General features: G+C 37.3%; 2 protein-coding genes and 1 non-coding gene across 10 annotated transcripts; 1 reads left to right on the top strand and 2 right to left on the bottom strand.

Annotated features, from left to right (window-relative positions):
• Positions 1 to 1,422: 1,422 nt before the first annotated feature.
• Positions 1,423 to 19,364, bottom strand: LOC120079619 (protein IQ-DOMAIN 10-like). Of its 7 annotated transcripts, XM_090315480.1 has the most exons (7): positions 19,241 to 19,293; positions 18,565 to 18,657; positions 17,299 to 17,394; positions 16,299 to 16,517; positions 8,686 to 8,799; positions 6,908 to 7,211; positions 1,423 to 1,629 (listed from the first exon to the last, which is right to left on the bottom strand). In XM_090315480.1, exons 1-6 carry the CDS (start codon positions 19,268 to 19,270, stop codon positions 6,930 to 6,932), a joined length of 834 nt encoding a protein of 277 aa, XP_090171606.1. In that variant the 5' UTR covers positions 19,271 to 19,293; the 3' UTR covers positions 1,423 to 1,629; positions 6,908 to 6,929. The 7 variants fall into 7 exon arrangements, with proteins under 7 accessions (XP_090171606.1, XP_090171611.1, XP_090171617.1 ...); XM_090315485.1 differs by lacking the exon at positions 1,423 to 1,629 and having other exon boundaries at positions 6,646 to 7,211; positions 19,111 to 19,364; XM_090315491.1 differs by lacking the exon at positions 1,423 to 1,629 and having other exon boundaries at positions 6,646 to 7,211; positions 18,565 to 18,639; positions 19,111 to 19,356.
• Positions 2,358 to 5,409, top strand: LOC120087110 (transcription factor TCP3). Of its 2 annotated transcripts, none has more exons than XM_039044029.2 (2): positions 2,358 to 4,992; positions 5,076 to 5,409. In XM_039044029.2, the coding sequence occupies exon 1, from the start codon at positions 3,657 to 3,659 to the stop codon at positions 4,956 to 4,958; it is 1,302 nt and encodes a 433-aa protein (XP_038899957.2). In that variant the 5' UTR covers positions 2,358 to 3,656; the 3' UTR covers positions 4,959 to 4,992; positions 5,076 to 5,409. The 2 variants fall into 2 exon arrangements, with proteins under 2 accessions (XP_038899957.2, XP_038900028.2); XM_039044100.2 differs by having other exon boundaries at positions 5,094 to 5,409.
• A 57-nt stretch (positions 19,365 to 19,421) lies between the features above and the next one.
• On the bottom strand, positions 19,422 to 19,495 carry TRNAI-UAU (transfer RNA isoleucine (anticodon UAU)). Its single transcript has one exon. It is a non-coding gene; the product is annotated as a tRNA-Ile (tRNA).
• Between the last annotated feature and the right edge of the window lie 5,170 nt (positions 19,496 to 24,665).

Raw genomic sequence — 24,665 nt, forward strand, 5'->3', positions numbered from 1 at the left:
TAGCTTCTAATTATTTTTTCTTTTGGAGTTTTTTTTTAATTATTATTATTAGATTATCTTTTTAAATTCTCTCTCTTTTAAAATTAATGTTTCCTTTATTTTAGGTGATTTAATTTATTTTCTATTCTTTCTAGCTGAAAATCGATTACCTATCTATTGAGATCTCAGATATATGTCGAATTTACAAGTAATATAGTAAAAATTGTAAATATGCATCACATATACCATGGTTTATTTTTTTGGTGTGTTTATAATTATATTAAAAAATGTAAATATAAATCGAATATATTGTTTGGATTTTTTGAGATATTTTTCTTACTTATATAGATTCTGGAAAGAAAACTTTTTTAGAAAGTTAAAAACCAATAGAAACTTCCCTCATATGCTGAGAGCTAAAAAAGTAAATCTGCAATTGCATAATTAGGTATGTTAGCTATATGTATTGAAAACCCTAATTTAATTTAACATTTTCATTTTTTTCCGTTGGTCAATTTAACTCGTTCAAAGATTTAGAATTATTTTTTAAATGTAAAGGATTAAAATGTGAGAAACAACTCAGCGGCCAAATAAAAGATAAAACTCAACCTCTGACTTTGAAGTTGATATTACAAGTGCTATGCCAATTAAACTATACTTAGTTTGGCAATTAGTTGCGTGTCATGAATGACGTAGTCAAGAGGGTTCTTTTATATGTATGTATTATCTTTGTGTGTGTAATATATACATCAATGTTTTCTTTATAAAATAAATAGACTAATTCACCGCTAAGACCCCATTTGGTAACCATTTCGATTTTTGTTTTTTATTTTTGAAAATTAATTAAATCTATTTTCTCATCGTTTCTTACGATCATTTGCATCTTTATTGAGGAAAACAGTTGAAGTTCTTAGCAAAAGTCTAAAAACAAAAACAAAAACAAGTCTTAAAAAACTATTTTTTTAGTTTTGAAAATTTGGTTTGGTTTTTTAAATCATTGGAAAAAAGTAGATAACAAAAGAAAGAAATTTGAAGTGGAAGTAGTGTCTATAAACATAATTTTCAAAAACAGTGATTGTCAAACGAGACCTAAACTATTACAGTATTACTTCAAATAAAGTGTAGGGATAAAAATTATTTTTATAAAATAACAATATAAAATGAAACCTAGTGCAAGTATACACATATTTCTTTTAAACAAAAGTTCCCCTTTTAATTTAACAATTAAAAAAGAGAATGGACAAGGGGAAAAAAGAACAAAGAATTAAGTAGAGATGAGTCTTTCAAATTCAATGAAACCAAGAAATTAAAAAAAAGCCAGTAGGGAGGAGAAAATTTGATTAAAAAAAGAAAAAAAAAAAAAAAGACAAACTGTTTCTTTTAAATGAAGCAAGAGATAGAGAGAGAACCATAAAAGCAACTTAAAGGTGTTGTAGAGATGAGAGAAAGAAGATAAAGACATAGACATAGAACCATAATGAGAGGAAAAGGTGTAAGAAAGTGAGCAACAGAGGCCAATATTTAACCAATGCAAATGCACAATATAATTAGATTCAACACTACACAATCTACCAAAGGATTCAGACATAATATGTACCTGTGAAGCTCAAGCTCAGCAAAAAGTTAACAACCAATGCTTCCCAATCTTTCTAACTGTAAAATTGAAATAATAACTATTTCAGTTAATTTCTATTCAACCATACCTAACTAAATATTTACTCTTCTTTCCCTAAACAATAACAATAATAAATTGCATGCCCAATTCATTTTCCCCTCGTACATGGAAGAGACAAATTTTTATGTTTTTCTGGCACCCATTATTCACACTAGTATTGAAATCGTGGATTCAAACACACAGTCAGTAACAACATTTTTAGCAAAACAGGTAAAAACGCACTGTTAAAAGTTAATATTCAGCAACTCTCGCTAGAAATGGAATTAAAACTTCAATATCATTCATTACATATTATTCACGAAATAACAATAACATATATGCAAATAAACGAACTAGGGAAGTACAAAACATTGTATCTGATGATAATTCAATTGATTTAGATATTATATCTAAAAAGTTAGGCATTTGAATTCTTACTACCATATGGTTGAAAAAACGAACCATATCAAACCAATAGTATTTGGCCACTTGTGTAGAACTTAAAAGTATACGCATTTCAAGATTCTACCTCGCCTACATTTAAATCTTTCTACCTTAGTTCTACTTTGGTTAAAAAAGAAAGAACATAAAAGAAAAATAAAAAATAAAAGGTTATTCCAATTTGAACGTGAACTAATTATTCTCCACTAGTGAAGAAACCCCATGTCAGAATTTTCAATATGTTCCTATCAATTATTAACCCCCTTTTGAAGTTGGAATTTAATTTGAAGATCTAATGTCAGAGAGGCATAAGAAAAAACTGAATGGAAATAAACTGCCCCAAAGACACAAGTTTTGTAGAGAGAGGGAGAGAGAAGGGGTATTAGACAGCATAAAGTTAAATAAACCAATAATTGAATAGAAAAAAAAAGAAGATTTTGGAGAAAATAATCTTTTATTGGGGGGAGGGAGTACAAGAGTACAAAGTATCGCAGCAAATTCAGTAATGATATTGGCACAGATCTTTAAATTCTTCTTTACGAGCAGGACAGTAGGCTAAGTTGCGAGTGGCCTCTGCTGCTGCTGCCGCCATTAAAGACCTCAATTGGATCTCTAGTTTTTTTGTTTTTTTTTTTCTCCCCAATAGCACTTTGATGTACTGTTACTGTTCCATTCATTTTCCATAGGCAGGGAGGGAAGCAACAAACAGACTTTCTCTCTCTATAAAATGTCTATGTAGAAAGAGAATTGGAGAGGGGTGGGGGGTTCTGTAAAGTCATCTGGGGTTTGCCTGGTCAAGTGGGTATCTATCACATAAAGAGACATAACTCTCAAAAGCTGTGCTGAAGGAGAGAGGAGAGAGAGAGAGATGGGTTAGGCTGTGGAATTGGAATTACTGAGTTTAGGCTTCTGGTTGTGGGTTTGGTTTTTGATTTGCAGAATAGTTGGGGGGACGAGGTGGGGGGATGGAAGTGAAAAAAATGAATGGCAGAACTTTTTGGGAGAGGCAGACGAGGCGGCAGCTTCATCAGCAACAGCAGCAGCAGCAGCAGAAGCAACAGGTTTCAGAGTGGTGGCAGCAGCAGCAATTGCAGAAGGAAGAAGGAGAGAGAGAGGAGAGAGAAGATAGAAGAAGCTATTAAGATTAGGAAAAAGCACTGCCCGTTTAAAGCTGGAAGAAGAAAAGCAAAACAATCCGAGTCTGGATCCTCAAGGAAATCGCCGTCATCATCATCAAAACCAGATTCTAATTTCGAGGCATGTAGAAGGAAAAGCAGAGGAAGACGACCAAGATTCTCCGCCCCATCACCGTCAAGACCACCACCACCACCATCAGCAGCAACCACATCCTTTCAATGTGCATCAGAATCAGCATCTTTTTCTTCAAAACACTCACCAGGAAGACCAAAATCTACAGAATTACTACGCAGTTTTAGATTCACAGACACAACAACAACAACAACCCCACCAGCAGCAAGCTCCCAAAAAACGTTCTTACTTTCAGCTTCCTCCTCCTCATCCGGTGGCGGCCCCTGCCGCCTCTTCCTCCACCTTCGCCGAGCAGAGCATCGAATATGCGAGAAAAATGGGAGAGAGCCACCGCCAAACATCGACGTCGTCAAGGTTGGGGATGAGAACCGGAGGCGGCGGTGGGGAGATTGTGGAGGTTCAAGGAGGCCACATTGTTCGTTCCACTGGAAGAAAAGATCGTCACAGCAAAGTTTGTACAGCCAAAGGTCCAAGAGACCGCCGTGTTCGTCTCTCTGCCCATACCGCTATCCAGTTCTACGACGTCCAAGACCGCCTCGGCTATGACCGACCCAGTAAAGCTGTAGACTGGCTAATAAAAAAGGCCAAGGCCGCCATTGATGAGCTCGCCGAGCTCCCTGCATGGCATCCGAGCACAGGAAACGCATCCACACAGCGGGAGGAGCAGCAGAGTCTGAATGACGAGAACGAGAATCTTCTTTCTGTCCAACGCGATGTGTTCAATTCAACCGGTAACCGGAGAGCGACGGTGTTGGGGAGCGACAGTAGAGTTTCAGAGTTTCCTCTGCAAAACTTGCAGCATAGCCAAATGGGTGAAGGCCCAAACAGCAGCACCTCTAGCTTTCTCCCACCGTCGCTGGACTCGGATTCCATTGCTGATACAATCAAGTCGTTCTTCCCTATAGGCACGGCGGCGGCGGCGGCAGAGACGACTTCTTCGTCGATTCAATTCCAGAATTACCCACAAGATTTGCTTTCCAGGACGAGTAGCCAGAACCAAGATCTGCGACTTTCTTTGCAGTCTTTTCAAGACCCAATAGCTATTCACCGGCATCATCATGCTCAGCACCAGAGTCAAGGTCATCAGAATGAGCATGTCCTGTTTTCCGGCACCGCCCCATTAAGCGGGTTTGATGTGACCACCGCTGGTTGGTCTGAACACAACAGCCTCAATCCGGCGGAGATTAGCCGGTTCCCAAGGATAACTTCTTGGAACGCATCTGGTGCAGAAACTGGTAGTGGCGGCGGCAGTGGTCATGGCGGAGGTGGGATTAGGAGTGCAGGATATGTGTTCAACTCGCCGCAGTTGCCAACTGCACTGCCGCCTTCGCAACTTATGCAGCCATTATTTGGAGAAAACCAGTTTTTTTCTCAGAGGGGACCCCTTCAGTCCAGTAACACACCTTCAATTCGCGCTTGGATTGACCCATCACTTACAGCCAATGATCATCAACAGCATCAAATGCCACCATCAATCCACCTATCCTCCTACTCAGGCTTAGGATTCGCCTCAGGCGGATTCTCCGGGTTTCACATTCCAACACGAATTCAGGGTGAGGAGGAGCACGATGGCATTTCAGACAAGCCATCCTCTGCTTCCTCTGATTCTCGCCATTGATTTTATCGAAATCCCAAGATTTTCTCTTTTACAGGTCCTAACTTCAAAACCCACGTCTAAAATTTATCTGAATCCTCAACACCATTGGTCCTAACCTCAGCATCTCTCCTACTTTAGACCGTTTTGTTATTGCAGGTGTGCATCTTCAATTAGAAAAGCCAAGGTTAGCAGCACCAGCGTCAAGCCACCGCATGGTTTTCAAGAGGGCAGAATTTTGGGTCGTTTTGTTTCAATGGCCTTTACCATGGAAGTAGTGAATCTGAGTACCTTTTCAGGTCTTATGGTCCATGGTTTATTTAAGCTTCTGTCAGTTGTTTATGTTAAAAAAAAACCTCTCAGGTCTAATCTTTGATGAATCTCTTCGATGGAATTGTCTTTCTTATTTGTTTCTGTAGCAAGACTATGATTATTCTGATTACTTTTTTTAAATCGATATTTCAATTTTAGTTTCTTTGGCATGTTCTACTTTCCCCTTATGCAGGAAACTGAGCCTGTTTCTGGTATGGTCCGTCCCCTGAATTCTATGCATAACATTAACAGCAAAGTTCTATGGGAAAAGACTAGATTTTAAAGGTTTAGGCATATCTTGACCTTATTATGCTTTATCAGCTTTGGTTAAAGATGGTGGATGCTTTCTTGTTCCAAAAACAATAGGAAAATAGTTGGTATCCTTTTACCTGGTTAAAGGAGCTAAGCTGTTGTCTAGATTGCATAAGCTAATTGCTATTTCCTGCAACTATGATGTTTGCTTTAGTGAATCTAAGAGAAACTTGTTTTGCCTCAGCAACTTCCTTAAAACCTGCAGAAGGAATTATGAGAATAAATCTTTCACTTCTTTTTCATTGATTGGATTATGGGGCAAATTGGCAAATGACAAGTCACTTTCCTAGAACAGTAGATAATTGCTAGACAGTTGTAGAACTAAAAAATTCAGCAAGTCCAATGTTTTGCCTCCTAATACTGAGCGTCAAATTCAGAAATTTTGATCACAAAATTGGCAAAATATTTTTGGCAAACATTCCTTTAAGCTTCCTTGAATGATAATCTTAGAATCTGAATTTTAGTGTGACCAGGAAAGCACAAGAAAGCTGATTCTGATAAGCCCATTGAAACTAAGATTCCGTTCTTATCTGAACCTCAAGTTGGAGCTTATACCAATCTTAGGGATCCGGCTTTGCTCAAGTTACTAGAATTGGATTCCTGTTTCTCAGTATTGGTATAAGGGATAGTATTTCCTTCTGAAACAATGTTTTTTAGGTTTTGATAGAGAAAAGGAAACTGATTAGAACTCAATAAGATCCTGTGGTAGAGGAATTTGAAATATTGCACCATATTCAATATGAACGTGATAGATAGCGTGGCTGTTAGACCAAGTGGGGTAGAGTGGAGTAAATCTACCGGACAACTAAGAAAGAAGGGTATGAACACAAAAAAAACCCCAATTATAGAAGAATATACAGATGGATACCACCAAATTATTTTCCTTCACCATCTGCCTATGGTCCCCAACCCTGTTAAATTTCAGAATCTAGCTGGAATGTTCCTCTCTCTCTCTCTCTCTCTCCTCTATATGCAGACTCTTAGATAAAAAAATTGTCTCATGTGGAGATAGTGACAATGCTCAGCTTTAGTTGGTGCTTCTTTAATTCAGTATATGCAGAGTAATAAACCCAGAGCAGGGGAAGTGTAAATGAGACCTCTTAGGTTCAGACACCTTGTATTCTTCTTTCTTGAGAATAGCAGACTAATCAAGGAAATGTCTAGGAGGAAGAAAATGATGGAATACAAAGCATGTTTTTTCATGGAAGATATGAAACTCTTATTAGGCATAATAGTAGAGATTCATACTACAAAGCAAGCCGCGTGAAATTATAGTGAGAACTACCAAATTCATATCATTGAATTAGTCAGCTGTGGTTTGTGGGTTGTGTGATTAAATACAAAATGACCTTCAGCTTCTTGTAGCTTGTTTCAGCAGTTGGGTATAGCAGAATTTCTGGCCTTTGAACTCCCCTCACTGTTTGACAAAGAATGTCTGGCTAAGTTTGAGACCTTCGACCCCGGTTGATATGTCACTTTATTGAGTTTGCTTGTTTGCTTCGTCTGCACCTTCTTTGGAATGGTGGGATGAGTATTAGCTCGGATCTCCCACGGTCTAGCAGCAATCCATCTCTCCTTCCAGCTCCATCCCCAGTTTTCTTTGTCAAGGCTGTATGAAGCCGGGCTCAAATCTAAGATGGAATTGGCCCTCCACTGCAGATGGGGTTCACCATTAAATGATATAACAGAAAAGTCACAGTACTCCTTTAAAAGACTTTGTTATTTGCAGACAAATACAGGAACTGATTTCAATTTGATGAGGAACTCTTATTTGCCAACAGGAGTAAAATATGCCTCTTGTTTACCAACTTATTTGGAGTCTCATTGATTTATATTATGCTCAGTTTGCTTCATTATTGGTAAATTTGACTTGATCCCACATTTATAGCAGAAAATCAGCTTACAGAAATGAGTTCAACACTTCTTTTTAAAATGTCAGTTTTATTTTTATATAATACTAAAACCTACATAAATAAAAATATCTTAGAGTGCGCTTTTGATCATCGAATGATTTGAGCATTAAAAAGTGGTGGTGATCTAATACAGTCTCTTTAATGATACGATAATTTGAGCACGCATAATTTAAGCAACTTAAGTCGGTTAAGAAATCCCGTCAATAAACTAACATTTAATATGAGATAAATTAATAATCAACTTAAAGTCGATAGGTGATTTAATTCAAGATACTAATAAAGGTTTAAAATTATTTGTCTTTCAACTTTCTTCCTTTTTTTTTAAAGGACAACTTCTTCCTCATTTTATCTCGACCTTCATACTTTTTAATGTTTTGTTCAGTACACTCAAACTTTAGAAGTTCATTTTGATCCCTATCATCAAATATTTAAAATATTTTTACAAAAAAATTGCTTAATACCATGCAGACATGTTTTAGGTTATTTCTCGAGTCTGCATTAAATTCGAAACATGACGTTTATGAACTTTGTTAAATAGAATGTAAAATATTTAATAATATGCACCAAAAGAAATTCCAAGTATTGAAAACAAACACAAAAGTAGAAGATACTAGGACCAAAGGAAAATGACTGCAACTTTTTGGACCAAAATAAAATTTAAATCGAAGCAAAATTTTTACTTAAGGTCAAATTATAATCAATCTTTTACCACTCAAAGTCATTGAATAGTTTACTAGGGAAGGTTTAAAGTATATTAATGATGTATGATTCAAAACCAAAATTTTTACTAAAATTAGCTTAAAGTTAATAATCAACTTTTTTTTTTTTTTTTTTTTTCAACAACATATAGAAGTGGGATATTCAAACTTATGACCTTTTGATTAAGATCATATGCTTTGAGCAATTGAGATATTTAGGACTGGGAGATTCTGGCCTCTTTGCGTATGTTTTAAATGGTTGATATATATCCTAGCTGGAACAATTGATACAACTTACTAACAGTTGAATATTCTTAGTGGTATAAACTACTTTCAATGAAAAGTAACCATAACAGAAAAAAATCATTATAAAGAACAAATGTTAAGAACCAATTTGTTAAATAAATCTAATGTTTTCTTCACTTTTCAACTATATTTATAAACGTTAGATTTCAATTTTCTATAATTAAAAGAGCATTATTCAATTTAGGTCCGTATGTGATTGATGTAGCATACCTGATGAGAGAATGCATAAGCCATAGCCCGCTCCCGTCTTACAGCAGCTTCTTCTCGTTGCTGAATCTTGAAAAGTATTTCCTCCTTTGTTTCTGACCCACCGCACCATTCTGCCTGTAATGGTCGAACATCACATAACAGGCAATGTAGTCCCTTTTGTAAATGGCAATTAAGTTGGAGATAAAACTTACAAGATACCCTTTAGCTATAGCCTGTAAATAAAGTACTTGAAAGAAAAATCAAAAGTCTCTCTGGAGAATGATAACTTATTTAGAAGAAACATGTTCTTGTAAGTAACTAATTGGACTTCAAATTTTGACTAAAATTATTATATATGTGTGTGTATATTAAATATAGTACTTGAAAGAAAAATCAAAAGTCTCTCTCTGGAGAATGATAACTTATTTAGAAAAAACATGTTCTTGTAAGTAACTAATTAGACTTCAAATTTTGACTAAAATTCTTATGTGTGTGTGTGTATATATATTTAAAAAAAACCCTGACCGTGCGAGCTTACTTTAAAAACATATAATGAAATAAAAAAGGCACAAAAGGGACTCTGATAAATATTCATATAGTAATTGGTACAAGAAATTTATAAATTTCAAATAATATTTTTAACATCGAGAACAGTAAAATATACAGATGGCTAAAAACAACTAATTAGAAAATATTTAAAATGTGTACCTAGAACCCTGATATAAATTATAATTTTCGAAAAGAAGTTGTGAACGTATGCACAGTGAACCAAAACTCGCATCCTTGGCTATTAATAACAATTTCTTACTAATTGATTTTATCTGACTTTTTATGGTTATATGGTTAAGACAAAATACTCTGGTTTAAAAGCCCAATCTCCTTTTAAAACAAATTAAATAAATAAAAGCAAATGGTAGAATCTCCAACTGTTTAGTTCAAGATTTTGTTATGCAAAATGAATAATATTGCCCAAACGCAAAATGTGTACATATGTTTAAACACGACAAGGTCTGAGATCTTTTTTCTTTTCCTCCGTGATGTGATAATTGGAACAAGAAAGAAACTAATATTAAAAAAAAGAAAAAATTAATTAAAAAATTAAGTAATTTATTAATTGGATGAATTACTGATTGATAAAGATGAAGTAATGTAATAGAACACCAGGTACTAATTTTAAATTAAAATCAATACTAATCAATCAATCAAATTAATGTTAAGTAATTCAATATTTAAGGATATGTTTGGTACACAATCTAAAAACAAAAATTTGAGAATAAGAGACTTGATGAAAACATGTTTTCAGATATGTTTAAACAATTGTTTTAAACGTGTCTAATACTAACTCAATTACCCAAGGTGCAATTATTTTTAACCTAAGACTAAATATGGATCTTTCAGCTCAACATCTTTTAGAATTTATCTTTTATCTTAAAAAAAAAAAAAAACTTTCAGAATTTAGTTAAATAATCGAGAAAATTTGAATAATTAGAACTTAAATCATTTCTACGTAAAGTTTTAAAGCAATATTTGGGAGTATAAGGACTAAAATAGAACATTTGCAAATGTAAACATTGTAAGTGAATTAGCATTGTATGAACGTTTAGAAACCCATTTTTTTAAAAAAATAATAAAAAAAACAAAAAACAAAAAAAAACAAAAACAAACAATCTAGAATCTATAATGTGATAGTTACACACATGTTGAAGTAGACATTCTAATTCTTAAAAGAAAAGAACATCGTCCAACTTGTTCCTAAAATTCGGCTATAAAGGAATTTCCCAATGATTTTTTTAGCCTATCTTAAATAAAGGATTATTGTTGAAATTGCGGTTTAGCCCTAAGGGCGTTTTGGTCTTTTTATGTGGTGTCTACAGTCTAGGGTTTCTTACTGTTTGGTTATTTATACCTATCCCTGTAGTGTGTATTGTGGATTAGAAAATTAATAAAAAAAACTCTTATCGTGGTTTTTTCTCCCTGGTATAGGGTTTTCCACATAACTTTGGTGTTTTTCTCTTCTACCCTGTTATTTTCAATATGGTATCGAAGCATGGTGATGAGATCGTGGCAGGGATTGAAGAAATTCAGTCGTCAAACCTAGCAGGAGATGCAAATCAAGTGGAAAATTCCCAAAGTGTTGAAATTAGGGTTGTCGTTGACCAATATTTACGATCGTTACTTGGGCCATTGCAGAACCAAACTCGCGTGTAGCCCATCGATCAGATTCAGTCGCATAGCCCATCAATCGCCGCTGGCCTCCTTCCCTTCATCGTACAACCCTACAGTAGGATTCCACAAATCGGACAACCTCTCTTGTGCCTTTAAATGCAGCAGTTGCTATCGTTGAGCGTCTTAGCCACCTTCGAAAACGCTTAGCCACAGTCGATCGCCGAAAATCTCCAAGCTCTGCAATCACAACCAATTGAATAACAGCTAAACGCCGCCCAACCGACCGAACAACCCTACCCAGGCACGTGATTGACTGCTCCTTCAAACCAGGCGTCGAACCAACCGGTCTAGCTGAACCAGCTGGTCCAACCAAACCCGGTTCAGTCAGCCCAGCCGGTTCATTAGGGCCACTTCCTTGCTCAGCCAGCCGCTTCTTCCACACCAACAGAGTCCATGCATTCGGGTTTTTATGGGCAACAACAGCCCACGGTGGGTTTTGGCGGAACGATTGGTTTACAACGACAACTGGCACACTTGCAGCAGCAGATTTCGGCATTCGGGTTAGCCATTAGATCCACGACAATTCCTTCGGCTGACTGTCACCTAGATACGTATTCAGGCTTTCCATTATGTTCACCAAAAACGGTAACCGCTTACCTTGCTTTACCTATTACAAACATAATGTCTGGTTCTGTGGGTAATTCTACAGGAATTTCTATTGGAGAAAAACTTAATGGCTAAAACTACTTTTCTTGGTCTCAATCTGTGAAAATGGTCCTTAAGGGACGACACAAGTTTGGATACCTAACTGGAGAGATACCAAGACCAAACCCTGGGGATCCCCAGGAACGTATTTGGAAGGGGGAGCACTCTTTCCTCCATTCAATTTTGATAAACAGTATGGAAACCCAGATTGGAAAGCCCCTATTGTATTCAACTTCAGCTCGAGATATTTGGAAGTCATCCAGAAGCTATATTCGAAAAGACAAAACGCTTCGCGCCTCTATACTTTGAGAAAACAAGTACACGAGTGCAAACAAGGTACCCTTGACGTAACATCCTATTTCAATAAATTGTCACTGTTGTGGCAAGAAATGGATCTGTGTCGCGAAATAGTTTGGAATTGCCCAGTCGACGGGGTTCAGTATTCGAAGATTGAGGAGACTGACCGCATATATGATTTTTTGGCGGGCTTAAACTCAAACTTTGATGGCGTCTGGAGCTGAGTTTTGGGACAAAGACCAATGCTGTCCTTGATGGAAGTTTGCTCAGAAATCATGTTAGAAGAGGATAGAACTAGCACTATGAACGGTACCGCAACCACCACCTTGGACTCTGCTGCGTTTGGAGTCAAGTCAGCTAGACCAAAGAATGACAAACAGAATGGAAAGTCTCCACCGATTTGTGAACACTGTAAGAAACCATGGCACAAAAAAGATCAATGCTGGAAATTCCACAGTCGTCCACCAAATGGCAAGCAGCGCCCTCAAATGATAAGTCTAAATCCAGTCGAGCCTTTGTGGATGAAACAGTTGATGATGCCTCCCCGATGATTAGCCATGTGGATCCAGGTATAGTTGGGACCAACAGTATTGCACAATCAGGTACTCCTCAGTCTTTTAGTTTCCTTGTTGAGGGAAATGAGTACTGGATTCTTGACTTAGGAGCAACGGACCATGTAACTGAATCATCTGATCAATTCCTCTCCTATTATCCAAGTGTTGGAAATGAGAGAATACGAATTGCAGATGGGTCATTTGCCCCCGTTGCCGGAAAGGGTCACTTATCTCCAATTCAACTACTGATTTTACAGAATGTCTTACATGTGCCAAAGATATCTTATAATTTGCTATCAGTCAATAAATTAACCAGAGATTTGAGTTGCAAAGTCGTTTTATCACCAGATAATGTTTCGTTTCAGGACCTGAGCTCGGAGAAGATGATTGGCACTGCCGACACAATAGGGGGCTTTACTCCCTCTCCGAGGATGCTTCTTCTAGGAGTTTATCTAGCACTAGTTTACTGTATTCTCTCACTATTTCTGAAACTGATTTCTTATTATGACATTTTCGTCTTGAACAACCAAACTTCCATTATATGAAATATCTATTTTTCCATTTATTTCAAAATGTGAATGTGTCATCTTTACCTTGTGATGTTTGTATTCGTGCAAAACAACCTAGGGCGTCATTTACCTCACAACCCTACAAACCTTCTCGGCCCGTCCACTTGATACACAGTGATGTTTGGGGTCCATCGAATGTCACAACGGTGTTAAGTAAACGGTGGTTTGTCATCTTCTAAGATGATCACACCCGTCTTACATGGGTGTTCCTTCTTACCGACAAGCCTGAAGTGATGACGGTCTTTCAACAGTTTTACACCACCGTTGAAACCCAATTCAATACCAAAATCGTCATTCTTCTAAGTGACAATGGATGTGAATTTGTTAATCAGTCCCTTCGTGAGTTTTTAAACTCTAAAGGTATTGTCCACCAGAATTCCTGTGCCTATACTCCTGAGCAGAATGGGGTGACCGAACTGAAAAATCGCCACCTCATTGAAGTAGCCCGATCCCTCATGATACCTGCATTCTTACCCTCATATCTGTGGAGAGATGTTGTACTTACTGCAGCTCATCTCATCAATCAGATGTCCTCTCGTGTGCTCAAATTCCAAACCCCCTTAGAGCATTTTAAAGAATTTGTCTCATCCACTCGCATTTTCCCAGATGTTCCTCTTCGGGTGTTTGGGTGCACCGTTTTCGTTCATAATCACGGTCCTCACCAGAGTAAATTTGCTCCTAGGGCCCAACAATGTGTCTTTGTTGGGTATTCACTCCATCAACGGAGCTACAAGTGTTTTCAGCCTTCCTCTCGAAAGTATTTTATCACCATGGATGCTACCTTTCTAGAGGACAAACCCTTCTTTCCCGTTAGTACTCTTCAGGGGGAGACCTCGAGTGAAGAGGCTAACACTTCCACTTACTCTATTCCTTTAGACCTGTTTCATGAACCTATTCCTGAACCTATTCCTGAAACAAATGAGACCCGTCCTCCCTACAAAACAAGTGCCTTGGATAACCTACTATAGGAAGCATCTCCAAAAGGAAATAGTTCCCGAAATTGTTCCCCCTGTTGCCCCGCCGGAAGGTGTTCAAGAGTCAGAACCAGAACCAGCTCAGGCTCAAGGTACCCCTAGTCTTAATGATAATGAGTATGTTAAAGGTGATGTAGTGAACTCTGGCAAAGTCAGGGATGATGGTTGTAATGAAGCGCCAAGTGATGCTCAGGGGACTGAAAATGAACAACAGATGAACAGACAGACAAGATCAGTGAGATTGATGCTACCTTGAATTTGTCAATTGCTCTGTGGAAAGGTACGAGGTCGTGCACCAAACACTCTATGAAAAGCTTCTTGTCTTATAGTAACTTGTCTACGAGATTTAGAGCTTTCACCACCAGCCTGGATGCTGTGATGATTCCAGGCAATGTGCACAAGGCTCTGGAAATTCCTAAATGGCGAGCTGCAATTATGGAGGAAATGCAGGCTCTTGAGACTAACAAAACGTGGGATCTGGTTAGTCTTCCGAGAGGTCACAAAACAGTAGGGTGTAAATGGGTTTTTACTGTCAAATACAAGTCAGATGGAACTCTCGACAGATATAAGGTCAGATTGATTGCAAAAGGATTCACTTAGACGTATGGAGTGGATTACTCAAAAACTTTCTCACCTGTGGCAAAACTTAACACTATTCGTGTTCTTCTCTCTGTTGTCGTTAATCAAGACTGGCCCCTACATCAGTTGGATGTGAAAAATGCGTTTCTGAATGGTGAGCTAGAAGAAGAGGTATATATGAACCCACCTCCAAGTTTCGAAGCACAATTCGGCAATCAAGTTTGCAAATTAAAAAAGTCCTTGTATGGCCTAAAGCAGTCTCCTAAAGCCTGGTTCGATCGTTTCACCACCTTTGTTAAATCTCAAGGGTTTGTTCAAGGGCATTATAATCACACCTTGTTCACTAAGAAGTCAGCACCGGGGAAAATAGCTGTCTTGATTGTCTATGTTGACAATATTATACTATCAGGGGATCATTCAACAGAGATTGACAGGTTGAAACGGCAAATGGGAGATGAGTTTGAGATCAAAGATCTCGATGACTTGAGATATTTCCTGGGAATGGAGGTAGCAAGATCGAAGGAAGGGATCTCAGTGTCTCAGAGAAAATACACTCTAGATTTATTGAGAGAGACTGGAATAACAGGGTGTAAACCTACAGATACGCTGGTAGAAGTCAACTGCAATCTGATAGAATCAGTAGATGATGTTCCTATGAACAAGGAGAGATATCAACGGCTTGTGGGGAAACTGATAAATCTTTCACATACCAGACCTGATATATCATATGCAGTTAGCTTGGTCAGTCAGTTTATGCAGGCTCTGTATGAATGACACCTAAAGGCGGTTACATGAATTCTGAGGTATCTGAAGTCTTCACCTGGAAAGGACTTGGTTTTCAGAAAGCATGATAAAAGGTGCATCGAGGCCTATACAGACTCAGACTGGGCTGGTTCTATTACAGATAGGAAGTCCACCTCAGGATATTGTACCTTTGTGTGGGGAAACTTAGTTACCTGGAGAAGTAAGAAACAAGGTATCGTGGCTAGAAGCAGTGCCGAAGCCGAATATAGGGCTATGAGCTTGGGTATTTCTGAAGAGATTTGGTTGAAAAAGGTTTCGTAGATCTACACCAGGAAAGTCATGACCCGATGAGACTTTATTGTGATAACACGACTGCCATTAATATTGCAAACAATCCGGTTCAACATGACAGAACCAAACACGTTGAGATCGACCGACACTTAATCAAAGAAAAACTGGATATAGGTAGAATTTGCATCCCTTATGTTCCGTCCAGTCAACAAGTTGCGGATGTTCTCACCAAAGGGTTAACTAGACAGACTTTTGACACCTGTATTAGCAAGTTGGGTCTCATTGACATCTACGCCCCAACTTCAGGGGGAGTGTTGAAATTGTGGTTTAGCCCTAAAGGCGTTTTGGTCTTTTTATGTGGTGTCTACAGTCTAGGGTTTCTTACTATTTGGTTATTTATACCTGTCCCTATAGTGTGTACTGTGAATCAGAAAATTAATAAAAAACTCTTATCGTGATTTTTTCTCCTTGGTCTAGGGTTTTCCACGTAACTTTGGTATTTTTCTCTTCCACCCTTTTATTTTCAATAATTATAAGTGAGTAAACAAAATGTAATATAACAAGTAGAACATTTCATAATTATGTCATTCCCCATAACAACTACGTAAGCATGAACATTTTAAGCAGCAATCAAAGCGATAACAGTGATCTCCTAAGATTCAAACCCAGAAAAGATTTTGTTCAACTTCATTGGAAGAAACTGAGACTCAATCAGAATGTTCAATAGTTCAAGGAGGAAAGTCAATGGTACTTACCTCAAGTTCATGAATTTTAGCCTCAAGCTTCAGCTGATTTTCCAGTTTCTTTTGCTTGACTCGATATTCTGTGACCATACAGAGTCTACGTGCTCTAATTTCTTGCTGCATTCTGTTCCATGAATGAATGAAGCTTAACACTTGTTTTGTAGCCGTTTCACCTTGAATTAGATCCTGGCATCTCTCTGGCACTTTCGAATTATTTACATCCTTTCTGGCCTGGACGACAAAAGATTAAACCGTTTCATCAAAAATGATTGATACATTTGTGATTACCATTGAGTTACATGTTTGTATCCCAAATAAATCATACATAATGTTGGACTCTCCATTGGTTAGCGTAAAAGTCTACCGCATCAACATCATACAAAATTATATGTTAGGCAACCATAAGTATTGAGGGTAACGAAGGCCCAAAATGACAAGATAATGCCTGAAGAATTCATCTTTAAATATAAATCATTGTTCAATCCTATATCAACCAACTAGAATGATGCAAATTTGGAAAAATTGAACTCTAAATATGCCTGGAATGTAAGATGTTGTTTCAGCATCTCAAACTATAATATCTTAAGTTGAGTGAAAGAAAGCCTCAATAAAAGGTTATCATGAATCAGAATCAAAGTAGTTTGTTTCAAGACTCTTTCCTAGCTCACAAGAAATAAGAAGATTATGAGTTTATTATTGTTGCTGATATCTTTTTTTGCTTGCTCTTTCTTAATTTATTTGGTGAATTGAAAACCATGAACTGAGAAGTACGAATAACTTTCCAAATAATGGTATCGAGAAATTGCCAAAAGACAGGATACGAATAGGAATCTGCTCTCTAAGGAAGCAACTCCGGAGTTTATAAATTATAATAAGGGCAAAAGTTAGCCAACAAATTGGATCCAGCGAGCTGGTAATTGACATAAAGCAAAATGGTAAAGCTACGGGAAACAGCTCAATCAAATAAAAGTAAAATTGATGGGTAACAAGCTACTAAAAACATGCAATATACCGTAAATGTGCGAAATGCATTTTGAATTCGAGTTGCAGCTAGATCTTCACTCTTTTCATTAGGGAAACCATTGGATTTTCCTGTCTTTACGTGTACCTGATCCAAGAACAGGGACAGAGCAACTTACAGTAACTGGAACTTTGACAAAAACATGTTCAAGTGTTAGAATTTGATAATAACAAAGGCTTGGCACTGTACTACTGTAGATTTTTTTTTTTAATACAACAATTGCGGAATGGGGAATTGAACCTCCGACCTCTAGGGACGGAGCACATGCAATACCGCTGAGCCAAGCTCAATTTGGCTACCGTAGAATTTTATAGCAAATGTATAAATTTAACTAAATTTTTGTTAAACTAATAAATTCTCTCTCTCAATTTGTTCTCACGAGAAGTTCAGTCAAAAGGAAGGTAAGGGTTCAGTGAAAAGAAAGGTAAGAGACAGATAAAGCTTTAACAACCTACCAACCTCAATAATTGTTATGAATTTATTTATGAGAAACAAATATTTCAGTAATATGATGAAATAGACAAAAGAAAGGGGAAAATTCCTAGCAAAAAAATGCTACAATTTTTTTCGTAATAATTGTGAAAATTAACTCTCATGGAAACAATTTAAAAAATTTAACTCTCACAACAGTATTAACTTGTCTCTTCAGAAAATCATAGTTCATTCAGAACTGACGTACAAATTATATTGAAAGAGAATTGTGGTAGAGCAATAACTAATAGATTAGGAAGCTTATACTTCCAAGTGTTGGAAAGTATCAAACGTCAAAATTAAGTATGAATAAGTTTAATCGTCCTGCTTTGGAACTTCATCAGAAGTTAGTTAACAGAGACGAAGTACAAAGTATGAGATTAAAGCCTTATGACCAAAAAAATTTATTGAACGAGAAATCTTCATAACCAACCTAATCAATTCATTTCTTTATTTTTTTTTTGTTTTTATGCTCTTATGTCGACGTTTCTGTTAAGTTCCCAACAAAAAAAGATGTAAAACTTTGCAATATACGGAAATGCATGGAGAATTGGAGATGAATTAGTTGATCAGAATTAGCTCTTAATGTGCTCCTTGACATTTCCATACTACTTTCCCAGCTTTCTTATTTTCGTTTTCTGCCATGGATATCCTTCCAACAACATCCTAACCTCAATTCCTTCCCAACTTTATAGGAGGACCACCACAAGAAAGAATGATTGAAAGAATATTTCTATAGCCTTCATTCCTATCTTCAAAAGAGAACAAATGAAAGAGAAAGCTTACCTGTTCTCCGTTGCTCGTAAAATGTTTGACCTTCCGTTGCTTGAATATTGTCCAAAAACAATTTGCTGGACTCATCTGTATCCAATCAGAATGCTAATCAAAATGGAAATGCAAAGTGCACAAATTAGAGTCTCATATTCTTACTCTTCAGTCTTCACAGACATTCTAAAATAGATTAAAGTACGGTGCACAGAGATAAACCAATATGAATGCTAATCAAAACGGAAAATTACAAAAGTCACATATCCATAACTTTCGCAGACATTACAACAAACAGATTATGTGCTTTCTGAAGTATGAACAATGCACGCAATCCTCCCCCCTCCCCCCCAATCCCCAAATGCAGAAGAACCAATAACCATGAATTGATCGACACCATAAGAAACAATAAAATAAATACATAAAACAACAGTTAAATGAATACGCCTCCCTCGTCATCACCATTACACCGGACGATTGCTCTTCCTGAATTGGGCTTCAAAAAATAGAACATAAAAATGTAGAGAGATAGAAGAAAAATAATGTTAAAAAATAACAAGAGTTTACCAGAGGAGAAACAACAGATAGCGTCCGGCATGAGGTGTCGGAGGGAGTAGAAATAGAAGGTTAAGTAGAATGCAAGAAAAGGAATAGAGAGAAACATGGATCGATCGATGAACATGGTTTTGGAACTGACAGCGCAACCAAAACGAAGCCGCTGTTTCATCTCTGGAAGATGAAGGGTCACCTCTCTGATGGCGGAGTGAGGAAGAAGTGTGAAAGCAGAAAACAGGTCGCCATTGGAGCTGAAATTTGCTGTTTGCAAAGTTAGCTTAAATAAGTAATATTATTTAAATTTAATTAAAATGTTGAAAAAATGGTCCCGGCGGGGCTCGAACCCGCGACCTTCGGCTCATAAGACCAACGCTCTAACCAACTGAGCTACGGGACCATCTTTTATTAATAATTTCATAGTTATTTTTCTTACCAGTCAGTTTTCAAAATCTCATTTTATGATCATAATAAAAGTGTGCATTAAAATACATGGTTATATTAAAACCAGGCACTGAAATACATGGTTATACTAAGAGTGTGCATTCAAAAGGTCCTATGTCAGCGCTATCAATGTTATAGGCAAAGCCTCTCAAATGTAGGCTTTTGTACCGCACACTAACATAATAAAGGTGAAGAGCGTAACACATCTGTATTCCCCGTGGCAGTATGAATTACTATATGAGATTTTAGGTAATTTTCCTAGGAACATGATGATGTTTATTATTGTGAAAAAACTTCATCTATTTATGAAATCAATCCGTTTATATTATACTCTGCTATGAGAGATCTTTGTCATCACTAATGGTATCAACAAAAGGATACCATGTACAAAGACATACTGCAAAAGAACAACCTTGTTGAAGCCTTGATGATGAGATTTCCATTAAGTAATAGTTGTGATCTTACTTAATGTGCCACTTCCATGGTATAAGAGATCAACATCCAAAAACATAATTTATGAAATGGGTACAAAACGTTCGATTGAGTTTTTTTTCAACTAAGACATGGGACATAAAAAAGAGAACGAAAGACTGTCACTCAATTTAAAATGTATATAAAAAAAACGGTATATATATTAAAGAAGTACTCTATGATAGGTTTACTTTTACAACTATTTATTAAATAGCGGACTCTACTAAGTGGTAATGCGATGTATAGAGTCTGACACCTGCCCGATGCTGGAAGGTCAGAAGGAGAAGTGTTGTAAGCTTTGAATGGAAGCCTCGGGAAATGGCAATAGTAACTCTAAATGTCCTAAGGTAGTGAAATTCCTTGTCACATAAGTAGCGTCTTACATGAATGGTGTAACGATTGCCCCACTGTCTCCGACATGGGCTCGATGAAATTGAATTCTCTGTGAAGATGTAAAGTACCAATGGCTAGACAGTAAGACCCAATGCACTTTAACTATAGCTTCACAGTGACAACCTTGATCGAATGTGTAGGATAGGTGGGAGGTGGTGACACACAACCAATCTTGAAAGACCACTCTTTTGTCTAAGGATGCCTAACCGCCGCATTGAGTTTTCGGGGGGGGGGGGGGGGCCCCCCCCCCACAGGACACTGCAAGGTAGGTAGTTTACCTAAGGCAGATGCCTCCTAAAGAGTAATAGAGGTGTGTGAAGGTAGGCTCAAGCTAAGATTCTGCTCATGAGTGTAATGGTATAAGCCAACCTTACTGTGGGACTGACTGGTCGTACAGAGACAAAAGTCGACCATAGTGAATCGGGAGTTTTGTGCGGAAGGGCTCTCGCTTAGTGGATCAAAAGTACATCGGGTATAATAGGCTTATAACTCCCAAGAGCTCTTATCAATGGAGTCGTTTGTGTTGGGGTTGATGCCTTAAATCTCATAGGGTCCTATAGTTTGTAAACTTTGTATGAACAAACTTTTATGTGATTAATAATATTTGATATTATATTCACTTTGTCTATGAAATGTGTGATATTTTAGTTGCATTAACCATAAACCAATAAACTAACATCTTAGGTTATCGTTGTAACTTATACATTTATGTGGAGACATACATGTGGATCATGTTTAAGTGGTAACTTAAATGGTTTGTAGTATATGGATAAGGCTGGGTACCTTATCTTGGTAACACTACGAATATGGCCCGCTTTGTAGATGTTACAAATGTTGTAAAGTGCTATAAATGATTTGATCCTGATCATTCATGTATTAGACATGCGCATGGGGATATTCTACAAAGGAGTTTGTATAAGACCGGACCACGAAATATTTATTTTCAAAGACCGGACCACAACACCATTCATAATAGAGACTTTCATTTCACTAGGATGACCATAGATAACATGACCTTAATCCTGAGTGAGTTGTGAACTCCTGCCTATAAGGGCGGTCCTTTAATTTGTAAGGTGAGAGTGGCCAGATCGCCGACTCAACAAGCCTACCATTTTGGGGATTCGTCTGATTAGGGGGCTGAGAACTCAGCTACACAAGATGGAATTCACTCATTCCCTAAAGCAGAGGTAAGTAGATAACTTACTCCCTTAAGAGATGATTCCGGGTCTTGAACAATGTGGTGCCACACCCCTTCTGGCCCAAGAAGGTTTTAATCATAGTGGGACTATGATTTATTGTTCATTAGAGGAATCAGTGGTACTTAAGGAGTTAGATGTAACTATAGGGGCAAAATGGTAATTTGGTCCAACTGTACTTACGAGTAATTTGTGAAGGGTCATCGTACTGTTGATTGGTTATATCCAATGGACACAAAAATATATCTGTAGTGCGAAGAGTGCAACTGTCAGTCTTTAGTGGAGTGCTCGACAGTTAACGAATGGTGGATAATGTAATTAAAGAGTTTAATTAGTTATTCACGTATTGTTGGAGCTTCAAGTTACAGGTTCATAAGGTCCTCTTGGTAACTCAAAAGAATTTAACTGAGAATCAATTTTTGGGTTAATTTGAATTGTTCAAATTAATAAGAGGGAATTTAATTATATATGATATAATTGACATAATATATTTGATACATTTTAGTTTAATTGGAGGAATAAATATTTGAATGTGATTCAAATATATTTTCTATGAATGAAATTCATAGTTGTTAAATTTAATATAAATATTATTTATATTAAATGTCATAAAATAGAGAAAAATAACTATATGGGGACAGTTGCAAATATAGACATTAGACCCAAAGTAATTGATGACGAAAAATTAGATGTCAATTACTCGACAACTAAAATCCGGTGAAACACGATATACGATGCATGTTCTTAATGTATGCGTTGATTATCATGTGTCGCGGTCATGCGTTGGAATGAACTATGCGTTAACGAATGTATGCGATGACCATGCATTCCTGTCACAAGTTTTCTTGCCTTCACGCCAAGTATAACACGAACACAAGTTTCTCGGGTGATCCGAGGTCAAACTCAGGGACTTGTAGCTAGATGAATGTGGTAATGTGCATGCGGCGCTTGAATAAAAGAATGATGGAGGGGTTTCTATGCTAACACAACTCCTACTTCTAACTAACAGACAACACAATGAGAATATGAATGAGAGGTAGAGACACGCCAACTATTGATAGGGAGTAAATGGATGAAAAAATAGATAAAATACGGAGATCTCTTCATTGCAATACTGAGCTTGATCGCAAGGGCAACCTTAGCCAACGTAAGCTGATGCACTCATGCCATACACACCCGCCACAAATGCACGTGATTTGTATTAGCAAACAAAACTTATCTCTAAGTCTCCATTCTTGCTTATGCAATCTTAACCTAGCTCTCCCGAGCATTGATTCTAACCTAGCTCTCCTGAGTCTTAGGTTCTTTCTTTAGACTCTCTCTCGAGTCGCTCTAAAAGTGTGATGGGTGCATACATAAGAAAAGGTAACTGCAAAAGCCTGTTTGATGTAAGATTATTCCTATCTCTAGTGAATACATGCTTACATTGCTTAATGCGACCAACCATTTACCCTCCCAGGCAATTAGTTGTTGCTGACTTTACTCATAGACAAGCATAGTGTTCGCCTATAGATAGGCGTTGCTACAGCTTCACACTAAGCAAATAAGGTTTAATCACACACTCACACAATGCACACCTCTCGGTGGTTTGTTACATGCTTTATATCTCTAATCCACATGACTAAGTATGCGATACTCTAGCGATCTCACTAAGTGATGCAATGAAAGTTAAGGATACTACATAAAGAAAGATAGAGATGGAATCAAAGGAAACATAGAAATGCATTAAACACATAATGTATTAATTCCTTAATCACAAAACATAATACAATACAGTATAAGAAAAGAAGAGAAAATGAAATGACCGACTGGAAGCAATGACTTGCTTCCAGTGGAAGTGTGTCAAGGCTGCCGGTGGTGCCATGGAGGGGCAGTGAAGCTGACTCTCCTGAGATCTAGCTTCGGTCAAAGGCTCCGGTCGTCACTCGGAATGGATGAAGGAGATGAAGAACTCTCAAGCTTTCTTCTCACGCATTTGTCTGGATCGTAGGGAAAATCCTAGATTCCAAGGATAATCCCCGGACAAGTTGAAATTTTGCTCATCAGCTTTTATATAGAGCTTGGGTCGCCGACAACATTAATGGACTGCTCTAATTCTGACATTCGCGATGCGTTAGTCCTTTCTGATTCTCTGCTGCTTACGGCGTGGTAGGTGAAATGTCAACATCAACTTTTGATTTTCCTGAGATGTGCGTTGATACATTCATTTTACCAACCTTACATTAATCCCTCTATTATGCGCGAATGCGGTCACTGAATGATTGTAGCTGATTATCGCAACACCCATGCGTTGATCGAACACGTTCATCTTTGCGATGGAGAGTTTCTCCGCATGCGGTCGTCTATGCGGTAGTCCGACTTCCGCGTTTGCGTCCACTTCCTGCGTTAGCTACAAAAATAGACAATTCATGCATAATAACGCATAATAATGGGTTAGTCGAGATTTTCAATGTTGAATGCCGCAAGCTCATTTTCTCATGAATTCCTAACATAATTGCCACATATTCTGCTTAACAGCCCTCATAATTCTAAATAAAAGGCCTAAGATGATATGCATTTCAACACTATTTTACTGCGTGGTTGATGATTTTTAATGTGGTCTTCCTCTAAGAATGTGGCATTTGTTGATACAAATACCTTGTTTTATTGAGGATGATAAAACAGACCACCTTTTGTTTCCATTAGATAACCTACAAATAGTCATAATTTTGAACGATGTTCCAATTTTTTGGGATTTTGTACCAACACATGTGCTGAGCAACCCTAAATTCTAAAGTGATGTAAACTACTTTTATGTCATTTTCATAGCTCATAAGGTGTTTCTGAAACACTTTTAGAGGGAATATTGTTCAAAATATGGACAGTAGATTCAAGTGCATATCCCCAAAAGGAATCAGGCAATTGAGCATAGCTCATCATAGAGCGAACCATCTCTAATAAGGTTTGGTTTCTTCTTTCTGATACACCGTTCTGCTGAGGCATACTAGGTGCAGAGAGTTGTGACTAGATCCCGTTTTCTATCAAATAGTCTTGTAGATCCCGTTTTCTATCAAATAGTCTTGGAAT

This window comes from Benincasa hispida, chromosome 1 (genome assembly GCF_027475165.1).
Source record: "Benincasa hispida cultivar pf3 chromosome 1, pf3_genome.v1.1, whole genome shotgun sequence".
Classification (NCBI taxonomy): Eukaryota; Viridiplantae; Streptophyta; class Magnoliopsida; order Cucurbitales; family Cucurbitaceae; genus Benincasa; species Benincasa hispida.